The sequence below is a fragment of the Cynocephalus volans genome, chromosome 11, assembly GCF_027409185.1.
Source record: "Cynocephalus volans isolate mCynVol1 chromosome 11, mCynVol1.pri, whole genome shotgun sequence".
NCBI lineage: Eukaryota > Metazoa > Chordata > Mammalia > Dermoptera > Cynocephalidae > Cynocephalus > Cynocephalus volans.
This window is the reverse complement of record NC_084470.1, coordinates 60,637,799-60,659,985: the sequence shown is the minus strand read 5'-3', so window position 1 is coordinate 60,659,985 and position 22,187 is coordinate 60,637,799. Positions and strand designations below refer to the sequence as shown.

Genomic DNA, 22,187 nt, shown 5'->3' with positions numbered 1-22,187 from the left:
GAAGGTACAGGGCCCTTCCTCCCTGTGCTGCCCTCTGAGGCAGGCCCCGAAAACACCCAAAATGTACCAAGAAAGGGCTCCCAAGGGCTCCTCACAACCATCCTATAAAATTTCACAGGCTTGGAAGCCAAAGCTGAGGTAGGTAAAGTTATTTGCCTAAGGTCATATTCTGGTAAGTGGCAGACCCCAGGATTTGAATCCAGGCTGGTGTGGCTCCAACATCAGGGATGAATGTTAGGCTCCAGTCAAGCTAGTGGCTGCAGGCTTGAGGCCCTGCCCTGTTGTCCCCTTGGCTTAGACCTTTTGCCCAGTGGAGTCAAGCCCTACATTTTTCTGGGAAGGAAGTTATTCCCAAGGGTGGCTCCTGCTCTGGTAACCCTAGCTGACCCTACACTGTCACTCTCCATCATCACACTCGCTTGGGCTGTCATAGCCACTCTTGCCAAGGCCCTTCCTTAGTAATGGGTTTGAGGCCAGGATGGTGACACCATCAGAGAAGCCAGCACTGGCTGAGGTATAGCCCAGGCTATGGGACAAGCAGGCAGCAGACTGCTATGAGATCAGGGCAGCTGCCCTGAGGTGTCTCTGAAAACAGCAAGAGCCAAAGGGCAGAGGCAAGAGAAGAGAAGGAATAATACCTGGGGTAAGTGGTCAGGGGACCCACAAATCATAGTAACAAAAACATTAGGTCACAATTTGTCTCTTGATACTTTACTGGCCATATCTCCAAATACCCCCTCACCAATTCCACCAACAGAGACACTGAGCAACCTGTCCTCAGTCACACTGATGTTATGGGGCCAGACTGGGAACCTGGGTCTGCTCAGTTCCTAAGCTAAACTGTGGATGCCCCTGCTCTTTGCTGCCCCAGGAAGGATACCCCCATCCTTGTTCTACCCCTAACACTCCTAGAAATGCAGAGAATGGGCAATCAGAACCATGGGAAATGTCACAAGCACCTGGGGGTTGAGGAAAGAACCAGTCACTTCCCTCTGAGCAACATTCCGAGAAGGAGAAATGGCCAGGCACTTAGGCAGGCTGGGGCTCTGGCCAGAAGTCTGCTGGGCAGCCATGTTACGGCTCAGACCTCTGGATATGCAGGAACCGGGGCCTGAGGAGACAGGGATGAGGGGCTGGTCACTGCCTGGGCTCCAGGGAATGAGCAGGGAGTGAGAACTGCTCACTCTCCCCGCAGCTGGAGCTGTGGATGGCCTGAGAAGAAGGACCAGCATGGCTGTGGGGGCTGAGAAGTCAGTAGAACCTCACCTCCCACAGAAGTCCCTGCGCACAGCCATGAGATTGAGGTACAGGTCGGGCCGGCTCTGAAGCCAGCTGCTGACAAGCTCTGGGTGCCTTGGGTCCACTTCCAAGAAGATGCTTCTACATGGGGGAGAAATGAATGGGCTCAGTTGGGCAGGGCCAGGACCTGCACTTCTGGGTTGCCTGAGCTGGGAGGGGCAGGGGCAGAATGACTACCAGGGCATAGCCAGTACACGCTGGGGGCGAAAGAGGCTGCTGTGGACAGACCAAAGAGACCCATCCCATCCATACCCAGTGTCCTTCAGGAGCTGAGGTGCCAAGGCCAGGATGTGGGTGATGATGTCCATGCCCTCCTCCCCACCATCCAAGGCTGCTGGGTCTTCATAGCTGAACAGGAAAACAATGGAAGGTGAAAGCCGGGGAGTAGGGGTGTCTGGAAAGTATGGAGGAGCTGGGCAGAGCCTCCACAAAGAGGGCCACATGGAACTTACTTTTGGAGCAGATCTGAGGACCCAGAGAAGGTGGACCCCAAACAGATGGCAGCTCCTACTCCTCTACCTCCTGTGGGCACCCCCACCAGGAAATGCCAGGAATGCTTGCTGAATCCCATTGACTGACAACCCTCTGGACATGAGTGTCTCCCCAAAACAAGGCTGCTACTGTTCTTGGTCTGGGAGGTCTGGAGCTGGCCCTGACCACTCCTGAGAGCCCAAAAAGGGAGAGCAAGCACCCCTACCCATACCACTCCTGGGCTACCCCTGGTTCTCAGCCCCTGTGTAAGAGGATGGCTTGTTGCAAAACCTGGAATAGGGTTTTAGTCCCAGTTTTCCTGCTGAGCCCCCATGTAACCTTAGACAAGCCTCTTCCCTCTCTGGGTCTAGTCTTCTGTAAAATGATGGATGCACCATCTATTGAGCACCTTCTATGAGCCCTCCACTGTGTTGGATGGCCCTGCAAAGCACTACCACTCCCCTTTCAGAGACAGGAAACTGAGGCTCTGAGAGGTTCAGTGGCTATCCAGGAATGTGAAGTGGGAAGGCAGAAGCTGAACACAGGTAGGACTGTGAGCTTCAAAGTGTACCTTCTCAACACCACTGCCCCTTTCTGCACCCCTGCTCCCTCCATATGCGGTGATCCTCAAGGGCAGACCAATCCCACTATGCCTCTCAGGCCTGGCTGGCCTCCCTGTCCCCCTCAGCCCAGCACCTGCGGATCTCTGGAGCCAGCTGTTCCATGTCCTGGTGGAAGATGTAAGGAGGGTTGCTGATGACCAGGTCCATGGGGCCCCAGGGCAGAAGATGTGTCCAGCTCCCCTCTGTGGTCAAAGAAGAGGACATACAGCAGGGACTGGCCCATTGGGAGATAAAAGGTGGTAGCTCCACCTGCCAACAAGCCCCTTGGGTAGTCCCTCCCCACAAGCCACACCCCATCTGTCTCTAGACCTGATAAGCCAGACTTGCAGATTAGTGCCCAGGGTCCCCAGCCGTCAGCCTGGCTGGGAGTGTGCATGCTCTGACATGGCAGCCCTTCACCTAGAATGTCCTTAGCCTCTCTTCCTCCTGTCAAAAACCGCCTTGTTAAGCAAGACTCAGTTCAACTGCCACCTCTAGAAAGTCTTTTCTGATTGCCTGGACAAAGCAAGAGCCTTTCTCCTCTGCAGACCCACTGGCCTTTCTATATTCTACCTTATAGCCAGCATGGACTGAGAGAGTACATGTGGAGCAGGCCTGGCCTTAGTCAGCCGATTCCTGATAGCTCTGATTGATTCCCATTTCCACCCCATGCCAGGTGCTACACCAAGTGCATCAAACTCCATTGAGCACATGAGGCTCAAAGATCCCATGGGTAATGTGATGGACCCAGAACTGGAGCCAGAAACCTGAGGACACTCTGTAAAGGCTGTGGCTGAGCCATGCAGTGCCTGGGCCACTTCTTCCCAGGCCAGGCAGGGGTGGGGAGGGCACTCAAGATATTTGGTTCTTTTTTTTTGAGCTTCTGTTTATCTCCTGCCAACAAGCAAGCCCTTAAACTCATTAGTTATGAGGAGTTCAAAAGGCAAGAAAGGCCCTGTGGCTGGTCCCCCCATGGGTCAGGACAGTCCAAGAGGCAACAGCAACTTGTCCATTCTTAGCAAGCACTGAGTTAAGAAGCCCCATGTGTGTGTGCATGTGCCCGTGCAACTGTTGGGGAAACCCTCCCTCCATCTCCATGGAGTGCCTCGTCCACCCAGAAGCCCATTTATCCAGGATTCCCACCTCAGGGAAGACGGGTGGGGGAGGGTACCTAAGGTCACATCGAGGGAAACGATCCAAATCCTGTCCTGCAACTGAAGCCTGGAGAGATAGGGAGGTGGGGGTAAGTATGAGGGGCAGACCCCTACTCTTGGCTACAAGGATGGGTGGGACAGTGAATGCTTTTTCTACCAGCAAGATATTCAATGCCCACCATTAATTTATAATCATGTGGGACTCATACCAGGCTACCTTTCTGAGAATGGAAATCAGAAATGGGTGGGTTAGATACCTGCACAGGGGTCATTAGGCCACAAAGTCCAACTCCCCGACCCTGGCCCTCTGTCTCCCCCAGCCTATCTACATACCTCTGAGCATTCTCATGGGTCAGAGAGATGGCAGCCTCACTCTTATCCACAGCGATGACTCGGCTCTGCTCCAAGAACAAACAAAGGGCATGTGGGAGATGCCGGGCCTGACGGCCCTCCTCTGAGCCCCTACCAGAAGAAGAGGGAAATACCCAACAGCTTTTTGCTCTCTATTGCCGGGGTCTAGCCAGACATATGGAGATGGCAGTTAGAGGCTGTGACCATGGTGGGCTGGGGGCAGCCCTATCCTCCCTTGTCTGGTCGCTTTCCCTCAAGTACTCCTGGGAGAGGGATGTGAGGGAAGGACCAATGCGAGGTGAAGTGAGTGTCGGTCAAAGTCTACCCAGGGCATGTTGGAAGGATACAAGGGTGGGGGGTCTCACCTGGGGGAGCTGGCTCAGCAGGCTGAGGGAGATGGCTCCTGATCCGCAGCCCACCTCCAGAATGAGGGGGCCACCTTGGGCTCCCACTGCACGAGGCCTCTGGGCCACCTCCTCCAGCACCCATTCAACAAGTTCCTGTGAGGCAGAGGGGTCTGGATCAGAGTTGGTGCCAACCTGGCCCCTGAGGGTCTTGGCACAGAGGCCCAAGCATTTAGCTCCTGTGTGAATGTAGAAAGGGGGGGTGGCCAAAGCCAGACTTCATGTCAGCTGAGGCCATGGGCAGGTCACCCTGCCTCTCCATGCCTCAGTTTCCTCATCTGTAAAGTTGAGCACAGTTGAGGATAACCTGCCTTGTAGGGATGTGGTGGGGATGTGGTGGGGATGTGGTGGGGATTAAACAGAAGCACATTCGTGAACCACTGACCCACACCTGTTGCATGGTGAGTGTTCGATAAACTCCAGCTAAGCCCTTTACAGACATCCACCCATTTTGTGCTCACAGAAATGCTAAGAACCATACCTGATAATTCCCGCCCACTGCCTCTGTGTCTGGCCCTGCCCCTTCAACTTTTACATGTGAAGATCTGTTGGATCCTCACAACTGAAACCAAGGTCAGGGGTTGCACTCCTTACACTCCAGACTTGGAGCCTGGCCTGTGGCTTATGGTGGCCAAGAATCAGGGGCTGGTGTGTCCCCAGCTTCCTCACAGAGCTGAACTTAGGAGGCCCCCAAGGAGGCTCTAGGCAGAGGGACAAGGAATTCCCCACATGCGGAGGAGGTATGACAGTCCTGCCTAAGCCCCATGTCTGAAGGTGGCTGTGGCATACACATGGGGCCTGGGTGTGGTGGCAGGTTTCTGACTGCATCATACCTGCCTTGGTGGCAGAAAGACACTTTCAGACACTGTCACTTAGGAAACAAGGGTTTTGAGTCTCACCCACATGTCTGCTGCCTGCAGAGACTGTGCATGGAAGCCAATATAGGGTAAGGGTAAAGGATGGAGGGCTGCTACTGTCCAATGGCTGAAATGTTTCTAACCTGCAGTGGAGTGGGGGGCTGGAATAGCCAGGTGTGGAGCAGAGAAAGGGCGGTGTGGCCTCTTCTCAAAGGCATCCATCCCTTTGGACACAAACATAGGGCCCCTTCAGGGGCTCAGGACTCCTGGGACCCCATCTCCCAGGCAGGATGGCTCAGATAACAATGGGCGGTGGGGGGGCAGCAAGTGGGTGCTTCTCTCATCTGAAAAGAGGCCCACCTTCTCCAGAAAACCTCCCTCAACCCCCAGCCAGGCTCTCTACCACAGCTTTTCAGACCCTGAGCCTAAGGTCTAGGAAGGGGTTTGCCTCTCCCACCAGACTCCATGATGGGAAGACGTGGTGTGTGAACCACACTGGTAAGAGTGTGGCCTACAGAAGGGCCTCTTGGCTACTTTCCAAGTGCTGGGCAAGCTCTCTGTGGCCCTAAGAAGCCACCCTCTGAGTCTCACACCCTCAGGTCCCCCCAATCCCCAATGCCATCAGCCAGGCCTAATGGAGCAGAGAACTCCAGATCACTCAGACCCATTTTCCACATAAGCTCCTCAGTGCCTAGTCCCAGAAAGCCTCTTATCCTTCTGGGCCCCCCAAAGCCAGTAGCAAGGTTGACCTGCCCCACAGATAGCAAGTCCAAGGCAGGCAGAACTTGACCAGCGAGCCCAGCCTTCCCAGTTCCAAGCCCCTTCTGCACCCAACAAGCTACTGTCTATGGGCGAGGGAGCCTGGCTCCACCAGGAGAGAGCTTCCACTCACTCGCTCCCACAGGCCCTGTCCCAGGCACTACTGGAGACCAGGGGGTACTTGTAGCAAGCTGGGCCCACAGGGTTGGGACTGGCACAGAGTGAGCAGTCTAAAGCTGTGGCTGACAGCTTGTGGTCTTAGTGGTGAGGCCACATGCTAAGAGGCTGGCAGGGTGACCTGGACTTTTCAGGGGTGTGAGCCTCTCTTGGGTTTCCTGGCCACTGACAGACATACTCTGAGAATGACCTGTCAGACAGCCACACTGGTCAGCCACCTCACGGAGACACCCACTACCTCAGAGACATATACCACATATGTGAATGGCCACGTTGGGCAAGGTATGAAGCTGAGACTGGGTCCCCACTGCCATTTGTGGCCTCTTGCTCTCCCTTACACTCCACAACACGAGAGGCTCATCTTGGTTGTGGGACCACCTGGGGGGAAGGGGTGGAGACCAACCCCAAGAAGTCTAGAAACTTTCTTTTTCCCACCCAGTGAAGAGCCTCCCTCAGCCTAAAGCTGATGGCTCTTTGAGGGAGGCTGAAAGCTGAGCTAGTCACAGGTCCTGGGTACCTACTCCAAGTAAACATGGGAAGAATCAAGAACACGGCAGGATGGAGGGACAGGGGCATGTGGGAAGGAGGCAGAGAGTATGCAGTTGTTGGCTCTGCCGGAAGTCACTGCTCCAACATGGACTCCACATCCTCTCAAGAGGCTGGCCTAAGGATTCAGTAGAACCGGAGTGCCACAAGCACCCTCTATTAGGATCACATCCTTCATAGGGCAGCCCTAGGGAGGTGGCATTGCTTCCCCCAAGTCAATCACAGACAAAGCACTGAGCCTCCCACACCCCATCCAGCTTCACCACACCAGGCTGGGCAGGAATGGCTCACATCCCCAGCCTTGGGTTTCCTACAGTACACACTGCCAGGCTAGAGACTGAGTCACCTTTTCACCCACAGGGAAAATCCAACTCATTGGGCCACATGCTGCCTGCAACTGAGCATTTCAGACTTCTACACTCATCATCAGAAACTACTCTTCAATGGATGGAAAGAATTTAGGCACCGTGATCCCTCCCCTGTACCCATTCTCCCCACTCCCCGCCACAAGCCACGTCCTCTTGAATTCTTGGTAAGGCACTCCCCCAATGCTGCTTCACACTGGGGCGAACTTGGTGAGTTCTCAGAAATATCTGTACAGAGAGACAAGGACATGGCCTCCCAACCACATGACGTGGAGGTGAGAAGGGTCAGCGGGATTCTTGGCTACGGGACAGAGGCTGGGAGAGTAAGGAAGGGCTCTGGGCCCCTGGCTGGGGCAGGTGAATGGGACTTGACCTTTCCCAGGAATGTTTGTGTGCCTGGGTGCCTTTCTAAACATCCTTTCTCAGAACCTAGTGCCCTCTGAACCAGCTCCCACCCAGCCCCACCCCCTGCGTCTGCCCTCTCTGGCTCCCAGCTCTGCCATCTACAAAGTCAGGAGGAAGTCCAGCAAGGGCCAAAGAAAGCATCTCTTCCAGGATTAGGGTGCCTCACCAAGGGACAGCATGCTTGGGCCACACATCCCCAGTCCTAGTAATTTGAGGGACCGATACAGGCAATTACCTGACTGGACAGTGGACCTAAGAGGACCACCAAGTCATAGATTTCCTGGTCTGGAGGCCCAACCCTCTAATCATCTGGGCCCAGAAGAGGCAGTGACCTGCCCGAGGTTACACAGCTGACACCAGGCCTCCAAGTGGCCCAGCTGGAGCCCTCTCCACTTCCTTTATGCCTCCTGAAAAGCTGCCAGAGGGCATTTGTTTCCTGTGAATTAGGTGGGCCTTTGGTCCACAGGACAGCTCCGAGGGAAATGGCCGAGCACTTGGGCAAGGAATAGACCAAGCACTTGGGCAGCACTAGTTGGGACACTCTGGGCCACTATCAGGCCTGGGAGCTAGGGCAGTGGCTTGGGACATGAGGACAGCCAAGAGGACCAACAGGAGTCCTCTGTCCTCTTGGCCCCACCAACCCAACCAGCAAGGAGACACACATCTAGAAGGGCAGTCATGGGGCCCCAGTGCCCTCTGGAGGAAGTCTGCGGAAAGACAGGTGCCCCTCATCCCCATCCTGTCCTGTCCTGGTGGCACACTCACCTCTGTCTCCGGCCGAGGAATGAACACTGGGGGCACCATCTTCAGGCTGAGTCCCTGGAAGTCCCACTCTCCAAGGATGTACTGCATGGGCATCCTGCAGAGGGGGTAGCCCGGTGGTCATTAGTGCCAGAGCCAGGACCAATAGGACCATGCCCAGGTTGAGAGATACCACTTGTGGCCAAAAGCTTCAAGCAAGGCCATGTCTCCTGTGCCCTGGGACTCCTAACCAAAGTTTTCCCTCCCTCCCTTCTTCCTGTTTACTACCCTGACCCCCCTCTTGTAACTCCATCGCCCCAACACCTCTCTAGTCCTTGGGTACTTTCCTCCTTCCTGACCATGATTGTGGGGGGAAACGCCTAGGGCAGGCTGAAGCCCTGCTCCCCACTCAGAGCCCTCAAGTCTGACCTGTGGGTGCTCACCTCTGCAATCGGCGGCTACTCAGCTCCCGGATGCACTGTAGTTGCTGAGGGGTCAAGGGTTGGGTCCAAAGTACTGGCTTCAGGCTCTGAAACTGTCCCCACAGAGAATGTGAGTGGCTGTCTCCCTTTCCCCAGGGGCCCCAACCCAGGTTTCTTATGTGGGCAATGCCTGTGGGTCCAGCACTGGTCTGGAGGCCCAACACTCTCATCATCTGGGTCCAGAGGGGGCAGTCACCTGCCTGAGGTCACACAGCTGATACTAGGCCTCCAGGTGTCTATCCCTGAACCTCTAGTGTCTGGCATACACTGTAATAGTTTGTTGAATTAATGAATAAATATCTACCTAGGACATTCCTTCAGAAAAATCCCCCCAGGCAGGCTGGCTGGCTGGCTGAGTTGGTTAGAGCAGTGTTAACACCAAGATCAAGGGTTCAGATCACCTTACTGACCAGCTGCCAAAAAAAGAAAAAAGAAAAAAATCCCCAAAAAAGACATTTTCAGAAAAGTCTCAGCTAAGCACTATTGGTGAGGCAGAAGAGTCTGGATGTCTCTTCCCCAGGGTCCACCCTCCTCCCTTTTCCCACCACCCTGGCAACACTACACTTAACTGTTTTGGCTCCAAGAACATGAGCCACGATGTACTCACTGGATTCCTGAGCCTCAGGAATGCCTTTCTTCTCAAAGACCCCCTTCCAATGGCTGACCACCTCTGTGGCACTCGACAGCCCAGCCAGAGGTGGATGGGGTTGCCATGAGCTGAAGGCCCAGCCCCGGGTGCCTCCTTTCCTCCCTGGGCCAAACAGGAGTGCCCACAGCATTCGACTCCAAAGCTCCATGTTTCAGGGAATGGCTCCCCTGAGCTCTCCCAGGTTCAAGTCTCCCTTGTGATGTCAGCTGCTGAGGTGGGCACTGAGTGGTCCTTTGCCCCAGATGGGTGGAGATGGAAAGGCTCTGGCTCCCCAAAATGGCCCTGGTTATCAGATGTGGTTGCCACCTTGGGGGAAAGAGACCAAGAGAGGAACTGAGCCTTGTATGATAACCCCCCTTCTGCCAACCCGCTGCCTGAGAAAGGGCATGTTCTTGCTCTGTTACCTTTTTGACTCCATTTAGACCCTCACCTGCCTATTTGATTTTTCTTGTCTTGACCAATTATGTTTTCTTATTGTTTTTAGCTGAAGTGGGCTGAACCTGTAGCTGTCCCAGCTAATAAATAGGCTGGTGAAGGGTCAGGGAACAGGTGTAGGGGTAGGGCAGAGTTGTATCTGACCCAGCATGTGTAACCTTGGACAAGTCATTATTTCTGATTTTCAGTTTCCTAATCCATAAAATGGGTGAAATAACCCCAACCCCATGGCAAGCAGTACATTAGTCAATGAATGTCAAGGACTTAGAAGCCAGCTCAACACACAGCAGGAACTCAGTGTTACGCGCTCTTAACCAATGTTACAAGGGGTAGGAGATTGCCTTCGCTTGGGGGCTTTGCTTCTGACATTTTGCATGTACTGGCATTGATCTCTATGCTGAGACTTCCCTCCTAATTAACCTATAATTCCGGACGTCAGCATAAATTGCCGGCTAAAAAACTGACAATTTTATATTTAAATTGTCGCAAACAAGTTTAACTGAAGATTTAAAATCAGTGGTCCCCGTTGCTTCCAGACAAAGATCCAAGACTTTCTTTACATTTATTGAGCACCTGGTAAGTGCCACATCTTCAGAGACAAACAGGCTCCCAGAGGAGAAGCGACCTGCTCAAGGTCACTCAGCTAGGAACCGTCCCAAGCAGGACACGAATCCGGGCCCACCCGTGCGCTGTCCCGAGAGAAGCCGAGGCCGGAAGTTAGGGGTGCGTCCTCCCTCCCAGCTTCGCGTGGCGTCGTTAATGACCCAGGCGAAGTTGTCTCCGTCAGAGCCTGCTTCCCCATCTGTACTACGGCGGATGGGGCCAGCCAGGTCTCGAGGGTGTTGCAGTCCGGGTGCCCCCTACCGATGCCCACGTCTAGTACATACCTGCTTGAGGGTCTACCTCACCGGCTGCCCCACCCGCCCACCTGCCGAAAGAAACTGCCCCAGATTCGGCTCCCGGACGTGCGTAAATCGCGGTGCGCTCACTCGGACGCCTCGCTTCCGGGGTCGGCTCAACTGAGAAAGGGCTCGGGCGAACCCGGTTGTGCGGCTCCAGGGTTCCTAAGGCCATTGAGTTCCTCCCGGGAGACCCCTGCGGGCGGGTGGGGAAGCTGTGAACTCCACACCGACTACGCCCGCAGGTACACAGTGGGGAAAGTGCGGGGGTGTGTGGGGTGTTGCTCCCTGGGGCCCCGGACTGGCGGGTCTTCTTTGAGGTCACGGCAGAAATATGGCACCAGCTCACGGTGGTTGCTCCAAGCTGGCGTTTAGGGACCGGGTTGAGGCGGTGTGTGGGCGAAGACCGAAAGCCTGCCCAAAAGGGGGCGTGTCACCAGCGGGCCCGGGGTTCGAGAGCTGGGGCCCGTGGCCCGGGGGCGTGGTCTACCATAGCCTGTTGGTCAGGTCGAGCTGCGCGTGGGCGGGTTCCAGTGTTTCCGGCAGCTCCCAATTTGTGGGACGGGACCCAGTGCCTGGGAGCTGGCCGAGGACAGTGTCCCGAGCCCAGCAGGAGGCCGGATGGCGACCGGACCCTATAGTTGCTCTTGACCCTCTCGCTCCCATTTGTAGTTTGGAGCAGAAAGCTGGAAACCCGACTCCAGAGACCTGAGTTCGAAGTCTGATTCTGTTGGTAACTCGTTGGAAGGCTTTGTCTAGGCTCCCGGACCTCTCTGGGCTTCAGCTGCTCCTTCTATATGATTCACGGCAGTGTCCTGCAAAGTGTGGCTTGTCGACAACACCCGCCAGAATCTGTTAACTAGATTACTGTTAACTAAACTACTAAACACGCGGTTTCCCGGGCTGCGTCCTGGGGAGCCCAGGGGACCAGCATTTGTACCAAGATACCCCGTGATCCCCCTAAGCTCCTTTGAAAACCTGCAGATTAGAGGGTGTCTGAGGGCTCCTCCCCTGAGGTGATCACGCTGTAGATGGAAGGTACTGTGGAGGGTATTTGAAGGCTTGCCTGGATCAGGTGCCCAATAATAATACCACCCCGATAGTAATACCATCCCTTTTCCAACTTCTCTGGACTGAAGATTCCCCATTTCTATCCCGGAGTTGTAGTTATTTACCAAGAACCCTCACACCAGAGTCCCCATCTGAGTAGGAAGCCGAGGCCCAGAGAGGGGAAGCAGCTTGTTGGTTACAAAGTCAGCAGAGGGTTGAGCCAGGGTTCAACGCAGGCCCAAGAACTCCAAGTCTAGTGCTCTCCCCAAGCCTCCTTTGTACGCCTGCGTTTGGGGGACGCGAGTCTGATCCGGTGCAGGTGGAGCCCGGGCTGGCCGGGGTCCTGAATTCTGGCCCGGGAAGGGCCTGGCCACCCACGATCCCCCGCCCAACTACGGCACAGGCCACCAGGATGAGGGGTAGTCCTGAAAACTGCGACCCGGCTCCCAGGTCCCGCTGGGGGCAGAGCCAGATCCGAACGACAGGAGAGCGGGCCAATGCTGGGCGGGTTCTAGGCCTAACAGCCAATCGGGGACCGGGGGCACGGAGCCGGCAAGGAGGCATCGCGCTGGAGCTGGGGAGATCTCCCGAGGCTGCTAGGGCCAGCCCCACCCCCGCCGTGGGTCCCAGCCCTGCCTGCCCTAGCCCAGGCTGGCAGAGCCGGCTCGCGCGGCCGCGGGCGGTGCGCGGTAGCTGACTTGGCCTGCGGCTCAGAGCGTGCAGGTAGGGCGGACCTCGGGTCGGACTGGTCGCTCTCCACGCCGGGACTGGGGGTTCGCCCTGCCCCAGCCTCCCGGCTGTCACCACCACCCCTATCCTCTCTGACTGAGCTGGGCGCCCCGGAGAGGATTAAGTAAGTGCTGAGGTCGCTGCTTGTGTGCAAGCATGGAGGAATCACAGGGTCGCGGAGGCGGGCATGGGGATTGGGGTAGGGAAGATTGAGGAACCTGGTGGAAAACGGCATGCAGGTTCTCCGAGGTCGCGGTGCCTACCCCTTTCACCCTGGTTTCCTTTCCTTCCCTTTTGGACACTGAGGAAGGCTCAGAAAGTGGTTAGCAGGGCCCCTTCTTTCCTTTGGACAGAGGAGTAAACAGAACCCCAGAGCAAGAGTTAAGGGTCTGGCCCAAGGTCACGACTGTGGTCAGTAGCAGAGCGGAGAAAAGAACCCGGGACTACTGATGTGTGCCCAGCCTACCTGGAGGGAGAGTGCAGAGAGGGATGAGCCTCCCCCACCCCATGTCCATCTGCCAGGCTTATCCCTTCCTGAGAGACCATCATGGGTGTGTGCACATATCACACACACCCAGGCATCTGCACAGGGAGATAGGCGTACAGCCAGGAGCTATGTGTCTCTCCTCTCCCTAGGCCTGCCCATCTGCAGCTTGGCTGGGACCCTTCCCACACTGTGTGCCCATAGTCCTCTGGACTGGGCAAATCTCCCACCCTCTGCTCCCAGAGGAGGAGAAGGCACCTCAAAGTGGCAGTACCGTCCCTGCCTCTGAAGATATGCTCCCTTTGCCTTGCTCCTGTCCCTAGCAGCCCCAGCTTCCCTATTGGGTGGGAGGGTTCAATGACTCCAGGAGCCTGCAGAAAAGCCCTGCCAGAGGACCAGAGCCTCTCTCTTCTTCCTGTCTTCTGGTCTCTTCACACCTGCCCCTACCCCAACTCCAAGCATAGCCTGGACCATACAGCTGTCTGGGTCCAGGGGCTCCTGTGGCTCCCCCTTTTCTGACTGGGTTGGCCAGAGGGATATCTAATATTTATTTATTTTTATTTTTTAAAAAGATGACCGGTAAGGGGATCTTAACCCTTGGCTTGGTGTTGTCAGCACCACGCTTGGCCAGTGAGTGAACCAGCCATCCCTATATAGGATCTGAACCGTGGCCTTGGTGTTATCAGCACCGCACTCTCCCAAGTGAGCCACGGGCCAGCCCTTGAGCTAAGTCTTTTCTAGGGACCTGTTCATTTTGACATTTCAGTAACCCTATGACCCTGTGGGCATGTTCTTAATATCTCCACCTTAGACTCAGGAAAACTGAGACACAGAGAGGTGGAGTGACACTCCTGGGATCATATAGTTAAATAGCTGAGCTGGGATTCAAAGACAGGCCTGTGTGATTCTTGGGCAAATGTTTCCCTTCAGGAAAAGAAAAGGTTGCAGTATTTATTTCCTTGAGCAGGATGAAGGATATGAGGGGCAGGGAGTGAGGAGGTGGGGGAATGGGTGGGAAGTGTGTGTGGGAGGTGGTTATTGCACAGTGGAGGGATTTTTTCTTTCAAACCTCCCCACTACCTTTCATATCTTCCACATATGATCACTATGATCATCTTAATCACAGACATAGGTGGCAGAGCTTCATTTTCATGTTCCTAAAAATGGAGGAACTGTAGCTATGTAAAGCAGGTATCCTAATGTCCCCTGAACTTGCCCTCACCCTTGGCCTCAAACCCTTATTTTCCCAGTATGGGGACTTCATCTTACTACCAAGCCCCTGTCCTGAGCCTCATGTTTTTTATTCTTTCCTTTCCAGCACCCAGGGAGGCAGGGGACTCCCTTTATCCAAGGAGGTGGCTTTGCAGGTAGCCACCAGAGGTAGCAGGAGCCACTTCTTGATGTCAGAAGTGAGTAGGCAGGTTGACTGACCATAGGCAGTCTCTCAGCCAGGGCTCTCTCAGCGTCAGAATGAACTCCAGGATCCCATCTGTTAGGGGCTGGTTCAGCAGCCATCCACCCACATCTGAGCCTGACCTGGAGTCTACCACAGATGGGCCAGCCTCCGAGACCACCACCCTCAGCCCAGAAGCTACCAGCTTTAATGACACCAGAATCCCTGACGTGGCTGGGGGTGCAGCCGGCGTGGGCACCATGCTTCTGTCCTTTGGGATCATCACTGTGATTGGCCTGGCTGTGGCCATGGTGAGAGCTGGGGTAGGCTGGGGCTGGGTCAGGAGGCCCTTAGTTGGGGGAAAGTGGTCAGCGTTTAGATTTATAGAGAACCTAATCAGAAGACAATTGTCTATTAATGATATGCAATCCTCTTCTTCCCCAGAGATTTGTCCATTAGAACCCAGAGACCAGAGAGGCAGTTCTTCTGATTGGAAGAACGAGAAAAGGTTCTGAGGAATACATGGTGTTTTGAGCTGCTTCATGAAGGTCACATAGGAGTTGGAGAGGAGGGTGTTCCAGATGGAGGGTCCTCATTGGCAAAAGTTTGGAGGCAGGCACGAGGTTCTGTGAGCAGCAAGCAGGACGGTGAGGCAAGCGGGTGTGGGGGTTGCAGTAGGAATAGAAACCAGAAGGTAGTGGGGATGGATTGTGAGCTATGGAGTCTGGATGGGATGCTTTGAGCATGGCAGGCTATTGGCTGTGTTCATTTATTCATTCACTTGACAGTTATTTACTGGGTACCTGCCCTGGACCAGGCCTTTGGGACCCAACAGGGGCTGGGGAGACAAGCTCCTGCCCTGTGGTTCTTATGGGGAGTAGGAGACACATACAGACTGTGTTGGGGAATGGTGGTGGGGGGCTTTCTAGGCTAGGTGGTCAGGGACAGCTGAGGAAGGAAGCACCATTAGAGCTGAAACCCCAAGGTAGAAGCCTGGCCTCAGGGTCATGAGAAGGGGTGGAGTTGGGCAGCCATCAGGACAGAGGTGAGTTGGGGAGAGGGTTGCAGGTATCTTCCAGGAGTGAATATGATGCTTCTTGGTCTGGTGTCAGTCCCTGAGGATGTGGGATTTCTCCCTAAGATGATATATACACACTTAGAATGTCACTGAAGAAATACTGGAGATTGTGCAGGCTGAGACCAGGGAGGGAGGGGGTGCACCTGAGGTCCTGCAGTGGGCCTGGCAGCAGTGGCATTCTGCCCACTGCCCCTCTCAGGCTCTGATGGCTGTCCTCAGGCTCAGAAGCATGTTGCTCTGACAAATAGGACTGTGGATGTTCCATCCATGGCCTGGTTGGAGCTGCTGTTAAACTAGTATCACCATATGGGCCCCACAGTCTCCAGATTGCTGCCAAGGAACATCTGCCAGCCAGCAAGTAGGGCCAGGATGCCGCACATGCAGAGTGAGGCTGGGGACTGAGAGGTCTCCTGGAGCAGGGGTGACGCAGAATGCCAGTGTTCCCCCTTGGCACCCATGCAATGGTTAAGCAGACTGAGGTACCCTAACCTTAGGGGAAAAACAGGGCCTAAAATCTGCCTTCATTACTCTTGGGGAAAGATTTTGTCCCAGGAGCTTGGGAAAACTTTCTTACTCTTTGTTCTAGAGGAATATTCAGAGGGCCAGAGTGAATGGCCTTCTTGCCAAAATCAGAGAGGTAGGAAGATTGTGGGACAAAGGCAGTAGAGGGCAGGAAACAGCTCCTGGGCACAGGGAACAGATCCAGAGGTGTTCCCTGAATGCTGTTCTCTCTCCCCTCGTGCCAGCCCTGAGCTGTGCAATGGGTACAAGCAGGAACAAATCAGTGCCAGGCTGTGGCCTCACACAGGAGGAAAAAGTGCTTGGTGCAGGCAGGATCAGTGGGGGGAGGGCTTCCTGGAGGAGGTGGGGCTGCAGCTGGACAATGAGGGATGGGGAAGATTTAGAAAGGAAGCGGGGGGCGTGTCAGCAGTTGGGTCAGATAGAGCAGCAGGGGCAAAGGCTTGGAGATTGGATAAAGGTTCTTGCCTTTTCTGTAGATCCTTCTGAATCACAGGGCCACAGAGAGGAAAGGTTGGGGGCAATGGCCAAGAAGCGAGGGAGCAGGGTGCTGAGGCTGGAGCCCCTTGCTCAGGTGGGCAAGGGCTGGGTCAAAAGACTGCAGAGCTCCTGTTGCATCCCATCCACAGAAGAGAAAGAGGAACCCCCCATGAATGACCTTCTGGAGGCAATGAGAGAGTGAGGAGCACCCCAGTTTCTTTCTAGGCCTTAGGGGGCCCGTGGGAGGAGCTCTGGGTCAGGCTGGAAAGCAAACCAGATTCAAACTGTGAGTGGACCACAAAGAGTGTGGGAGCCACAGACTGTTTGGGACAGACTCTGGGGATGTGCCTTTCCCCCAGACAGAAGTGGTCATGCTCCTGGTAGTCAGAAACTGCCAGTTTGAGGAAGAGCAGGATGGTGGCAAATGTCCCTGGAGTCTCTGCCCGAGGTGGTTGCCCAAGTCTCACCCCCTTCATCTGTCTCTTCAGTGCCTTGTCCAGGGTTTCCTGCTCTGGCCTGGAAGTTCTAGTTGTTTTTTCAGGCAGCCTAGGCCTTCATCTTCAAGTCTGTACATCGGGGGACAGGACTGAGAGGCTTTCTTAGGTTCTTCCAGCATCGGAGTTCTGGAGAGTTGGCCTGATGATGTTGGCTGATGATGCTGGCTGATGTTGGCTGATGTCCAGGGGCTCAGGCCCCCTCTCCCATCCCTGCCCACTCAGGGCAGTCAACCTTCCATGGGAACCTCAGAGACCCAGCTCAGAGCCTTGCCTAGAGCCAGTGCTCTGCAGAGTCTGGCCACCGCTTGTTCCCTTTTCTTTTTGCCTGTATGTGGCTTTGGGCCTGGGGTGAGTTAAGGGGAGGGAATGTGCTGAAGCCTTCCCCTTCCCCTTCACCTCTGAGGAGCCACAGGCAGGGGCTGAGTGGCTGGGGCTACAGTCAGTATTGACAGAGGTGGGGCCCACCAGCCCCCAGGCCAAGCCTAGCTTGTCTTCCCAGGCTGGGCTCCTCGACAGCAGGTGTGCTCCCCAACTCTGGGTCCCCAGACTTGGTCTGGGTACTGTAAGCATCTAAAAGCATCAAAGGGAGGCATGAATGGGGGATCCATATGTCATTGGGATGGGGACCCTGAGGACATGGGGACTCACAGGTATCCCATTCTTCAGTCTCAGCATGTCCCCCATCCTGAGGGACTGCTGGGCTAATCAGGGCCTTCTTTCCTTGCCATCTGATGCTGCTCCTTCTCTTGCAGGTTTTGTACTTCAGGAAGAAGAAGAGGTAATTCCCCAGCTGCCTTCCAAAACCCCAGCCCATGGACAGTGTTGGGCTGGGCTCCAGCGGACATGGGTGGAAAAGGGGAAAGAGTCCCCCACTACCAGGTCCCCTCTCCCTGGTCAGGGAGTCAGGGCCTCTTCTGCCCACTCAGGGATGACCACTTTTCCTGGGGGAGTGGGCAGTAATTGAGGACCCTCCACCAGGATCTCACACATAGGGCAGGCAGGTGTGAAGATCCTGGGTAACCAGGTATAACCCTGGGATTGGGGATGGGTAGGGAGGGGGAAGGGATAAGAAGGTTGGGATTACCCCCATCCAGCTGCCCAGACACCCTTGCCCTGCTGCCCTGAGCTGACTGCCACTGACTCCCCAACCCCCACCCCTAGCCCCAGAGGCTGTGGATTGCAGCAAAGCCCCTGCCTAGGCAGTCCCTGTGGACCCCATGGGTGAAAACTACATGGCCAGTGGCCCTACTTAGTCCCAGGAGTGGGTAACTGCTGTCTCCCAGGCCACCCATCTGAGGGGTAGAACTGGTACTCTAGGTACAAAAATGTCTGTCATTTAATTGCATTTCAAGGGAAATCTTAGGACCCTAAATGTGATTGTGTGCTGTGGCTCAGCTGGTCAGCAGGTGGGGCCTGAAGGGCTGGTGGGAAGGGAAGGGCCTGCCCTGCCCCCAGCAGCTTCTGCTCCCATCCCCAGACTGGAGAAGCTTCGCCACCAGCTCATGCCCATGTACAACTTCGACCCCACAGAGGAACAAGATGAACTGGAGCAGGAGCTGCTGGAGCATGGGCGGGACGCTGCCTCCGTGCAGGCTGCCACCTCTGTGCAGGCCACGCAGGGCAAGGTGGGCACTGACCAGGCTCCCCCACCCAGCCTGCAGCCCTTATGCATCCTCTGCCCCCACCCTCTCTCCTCTCTCATGCAGCTCTCCAGCATGTGGTCAGGTGGCAGCTATATGGATTTTGTCAGGTTTGTTCAGAAACTGGTAGAATTGCTCCATGGCCACCCACAGACTCACTGTGCAAGGCCAGGCCAGGGGCAGCCCTGGGTGCTGGCCTGGCTCTGCCCTGATAGCCTGCTGATCTTGGAAGCCCCATTGGTATTTCTGAGCCTCAGTTTTCTCATGAAATGAATATCGTAATTCTTGCTTGTGTACCCCATGTACTGGCTAGAAAAACAGGAGAAGACTAATGAGAGAGATGGTTGAGAGCTGGGATCCTGGGTTCCTCTGCTTCCTGAGGGTCCTGAGTGGGTTGTGGATGGGTCAGACTCCCAGACAGTGGCATCTCTGAGTAGGCTGGTGGATTCCTAGTTGCTGACAGACCTCAGGCAAGTGGAGACCCCAGCCTTCTATATCCAATGGGTACCTGTGAGGTCATCCTGCCAGAGCCACTGGGCTGCCTGAACCACTTGCCACCATTCTAAAAAATCCCCAAGGACCAGAGTGCCATGAGGAGGCTTGGCCTAACCCTGACCCATCCTCTGCATCTTCTGGACTTAGGAAGAGTCCAGGCTGGGAATCTGAAGACCCCTAGGTTTTGCTGCAGTTCTGTGTCACCTGGGTCAGGGCACACTGCTCCCTTGAGATATGAAGGAAATCACACTGAGAACTTTGGTGCACCCAGACCCCAGGGTCTACTGATCATTTGACAATTGTTTTCTGTATACATTCCTTGTGCTAGCCCCTGTGCTGGGGCCTGGGGTGCAGAGGTAAGCTCCCCTGCTGGGAAAAGGTGATGCATGCATAATTAATTTAGTGCCTTGGCCCACAGTAAGAGCTGCCAAGGTGACAAGCAAGCTAGGGATGCCTGATGGGGGAAGGAGTCATCTGGGCCAGGTTGTATTTCTAGGCTGAGCTTGTGGGAAGGGCATTCCAGGCAGAAGGCATAGCTGGTGTCAAGCACAAGCAGTCATTAGGAAGCGAGGGTAGAGGTGACTGGGCCAGAGAGTGCGTGGCCTTGGTCAAGGTCTCTGATGCCTCTGCCTGTCTCCCTGCAGACCACTCTTCCCTCCCAGGGCCCACTGCAGAGGCCCAGCCGGCTGGTGTTTACAGATGTAGCCAACGCCATCCATGCGTGAGTGGCCTGGGGACAGGCCTGGACCTCTGATAGAGACACCTGCTATGGTGCCCAGAGAACTACCCCCTCCCTGATTGTCAAGACCTATTCTCAGGACTTGCCCTGCCAAGACAGAAAGGGCCAGGTCAGGCCCCAGCTGTTCTGTGGACCCATCTGCTAATTCTGTAGGCTCAAGAGAGGGCCCTTGGCCAGCCTGGGCATCTGGCCACTGACTTCTCCTGACCTGAGGGCCATGATATGGGGGGAATCCCTCATGCAGGGAAGGTCAAGAGCCACTGCAGGCTTCCTTGTCTCCTGTTCAGACCCCTCACATCAGGGCCCGCTTCTCTAATGTGGAGGAAATGGGGGGAGATATGGGGTGGGAGAGGCAAGGAAAGGAGAGTGGGGGTTCCCCTCTGTCAGGAGGAGACCTGTTTTTTTGAATCTGGAGCCTCCTCTGGGGTGGGGAGAGGCAACCACTCAGGTCACGGGGTCAGGGTGGACAGAATCTGTCATGGGCCCTGAGAGGCTCAGGGATGAAGCTGAAACTTCGCAGGAGGTAAGGATGCCAAGAGGGGGGCTGCTCATATCCAGGGTCCATTCATATTACAGAGAGCCACCCACCCTGGCAATCAACTGTTTGCTGGGCGCAAACTAGGGGGAATGGAGGAGGGGAATGGATGTGGAAGGATGTAGCCCCAATGCCTGCTGAAAGACTTCATGCAGGTGCACGAGTGTGCTCACTTGCAGACACGTACCTGTCCCAGCACAGGGGGCATGCTGAAGACCTCCTCCAAATCGACCCCCACTCCATGGTATATAGTGGAGAATCAGGGTAGGCCACCTTCTCTGCCTTCAGTGTTCAGGGACTGCAGGGAAGAAGGAAGCAAAGCAGGGTTCCACTGTGTGCTGCATTTCTTCACTGGGCTCTAAAAGCTGGCTAAACCGCTTTTGAAAATGGCTCACTGTCTTGGGTTATATTGGGGATCTGGTGTTGGGGGAGAAGCTGTTGGTCTGATGGCAGTGGTCACAGGCTGCTGGCCAGTGAGAGCAGTTCTGACTAACTGAAAGGGGGTGGGGGATTGCCCCTTGGGAAAAAGACCTAAGAAACCTGGTCTATTTTTGGATTCCCCCCACCTCCATCCCATCCATGGGAAGGGACTCAGTGTTTATGGAGTGGGGAAGCGGGCCTCTGCACCTGGCCTCCCCCTGAGCCTTGGAAGATCAAGGCTGATGCCAGGGGCATCTGGGCAAGGCATTGGGCAGAGATAGCCTCCAAGAGCTGGGCGTTTTTCCTACGCTGGGCATGCATGTGTGCGTGAGCGCGCCCAGAGGTATATCATTGTGCCCAGCCTTGCTGCCATCACTGTCTTCCGCTGGTTGGAGGGGACGTGGGGGTGGCCTGTACAGATCCGTTGGGCAAATACCACATATCAGGAGGTGAGGGCCAAGGGTGCTTCGTGGGGAAGGTTCTGGATTTATTCCTTCCCCTAGATGCTATAAATACATTAGCACTGAACTGACTGGAGGGCTGCGGGTAATTTAAGATGCACAAAGCTGTAATTTAACTCACAGCATCTCCGTGTGAGACCATTAAAGATGTAATTAAGATGTTTACATGAAGAGAATGTGAGTCTGTGACACTTGGGATGTGGAACCCCAGGAGGGGACAGGATGGGTGAGGGGCTGCGGGATGCCTGGAGATAGTGGCTTGGATCTCATCTATGAGGTGGCAATACACTTGGTTTTTGATCTGTCTGAAGAAATGCCTCTGGCCCTGAATTCAAGGCTGCTCTGGGGTCTTGTGTCTCAACTGTGAAACTGGGTCACAATGCTTGCTACTCCTTGGGGTGGGGAGACCAAGTGGACAGGACCTTGTGGGACCAGAGGAGGGATGGAGCTTGAGCCCCAAGGGCCAGGGAGAAGTATGGCACCTTAGGACCCATAGAGCTGGGTCTGAAGCACAAAAGAGAATGAAATAACATGGCCTTCCCTGGAGCACAAGGGACAGGGTGGTGGGGTGGGCAGCCATTAAGATTCTGTGTGTGGAACCCACATGCAGAGCTCAGAAGGGTTTGAGGGAGAATGACACTAGAATGACCAGCTGTCCCGGTTTTCCCAGGACTTCCCCAGTTTTAGCACTGAAAGCCCCACGAACCAGGACTGTAAGTGACATTCAGACCCTCCCTTAGAGAGCTGAACCTTCAGGCTAGCATCACAGAGACAAGAAGAGGATGAGCTCCCAGTTCCACAACGGAGAGCTGGGCTGGAGGTGGGGGCTGTGGGACAGGGCTTTCGGTAAGGCTGAGGACAAAGTACCCCACAGGCCATCCACACTGGCATCACAGCTGGGCCTGGTGGTGATGACTTTGGTCTTGGAAAGGGGTCTCATTTCCTTGGAAGATTGGCAGGATTCCTGAGGGGTATGATGGGTGGGCTGCAGGCTGCCACCCTGTTGGGTAGTCCCTCAGTCCAGGAATGTGGGAGCTGCAGGAGACTCAGTATCTGAGAGATCCTGAAGAA

At 55.2% G+C, this 22,187-nt stretch overlaps 2 protein-coding genes across 5 annotated transcripts; one reads left to right on the top strand and one right to left on the bottom strand.

Moving 5' to 3' along the window:
* Window positions 1-695: 695 nt before the first annotated feature.
* Window positions 696-10,660, bottom strand: HEMK1 (HemK methyltransferase family member 1). Of its 3 annotated transcripts, XM_063114775.1 has the most exons (11): window positions 10,585-10,660; window positions 9,183-9,568; window positions 8,575-8,666; window positions 8,156-8,249; window positions 4,243-4,377; window positions 3,860-3,924; window positions 3,544-3,593; window positions 2,467-2,575; window positions 1,552-1,647; window positions 1,267-1,380; window positions 696-1,111 (listed from the first exon to the last, which is right to left on the bottom strand). In XM_063114775.1, the coding sequence occupies exons 2-11, from the start codon at window positions 9,408-9,410 to the stop codon at window positions 1,075-1,077; spliced, it is 1,020 nt and encodes a 339-aa protein (XP_062970845.1). In that variant the 5' UTR covers window positions 9,411-9,568; window positions 10,585-10,660; the 3' UTR covers window positions 696-1,074. The 3 variants fall into 3 exon arrangements, with proteins under 3 accessions (XP_062970845.1, XP_062970848.1, XP_062970847.1); XM_063114778.1 differs by lacking the exon at window positions 10,585-10,660 and having other exon boundaries at window positions 9,221-9,299; XM_063114777.1 differs by lacking the exons at window positions 2,467-2,575; window positions 3,544-3,593.
* Window positions 10,661-10,782: 122 nt separating this feature from the next.
* Window positions 10,783-20,016, top strand: C11H3orf18 (chromosome 11 C3orf18 homolog). 2 transcript variants are annotated; one of them, XM_063114779.1, is made up of 5 exons: window positions 10,783-10,841; window positions 14,178-14,563; window positions 17,579-17,604; window positions 18,304-18,451; window positions 19,606-20,016. In XM_063114779.1, the coding sequence occupies exons 2-5, from the start codon at window positions 14,330-14,332 to the stop codon at window positions 19,684-19,686; spliced, it is 489 nt and encodes a 162-aa protein (XP_062970849.1). In that variant the 5' UTR covers window positions 10,783-10,841; window positions 14,178-14,329; the 3' UTR covers window positions 19,687-20,016. The 2 variants fall into 2 exon arrangements, with proteins under 2 accessions (XP_062970849.1, XP_062970850.1); XM_063114780.1 differs by lacking the exon at window positions 10,783-10,841 and adding an exon at window positions 12,288-12,499.
* Window positions 20,017-22,187: the final 2,171 nt, after the last annotated feature.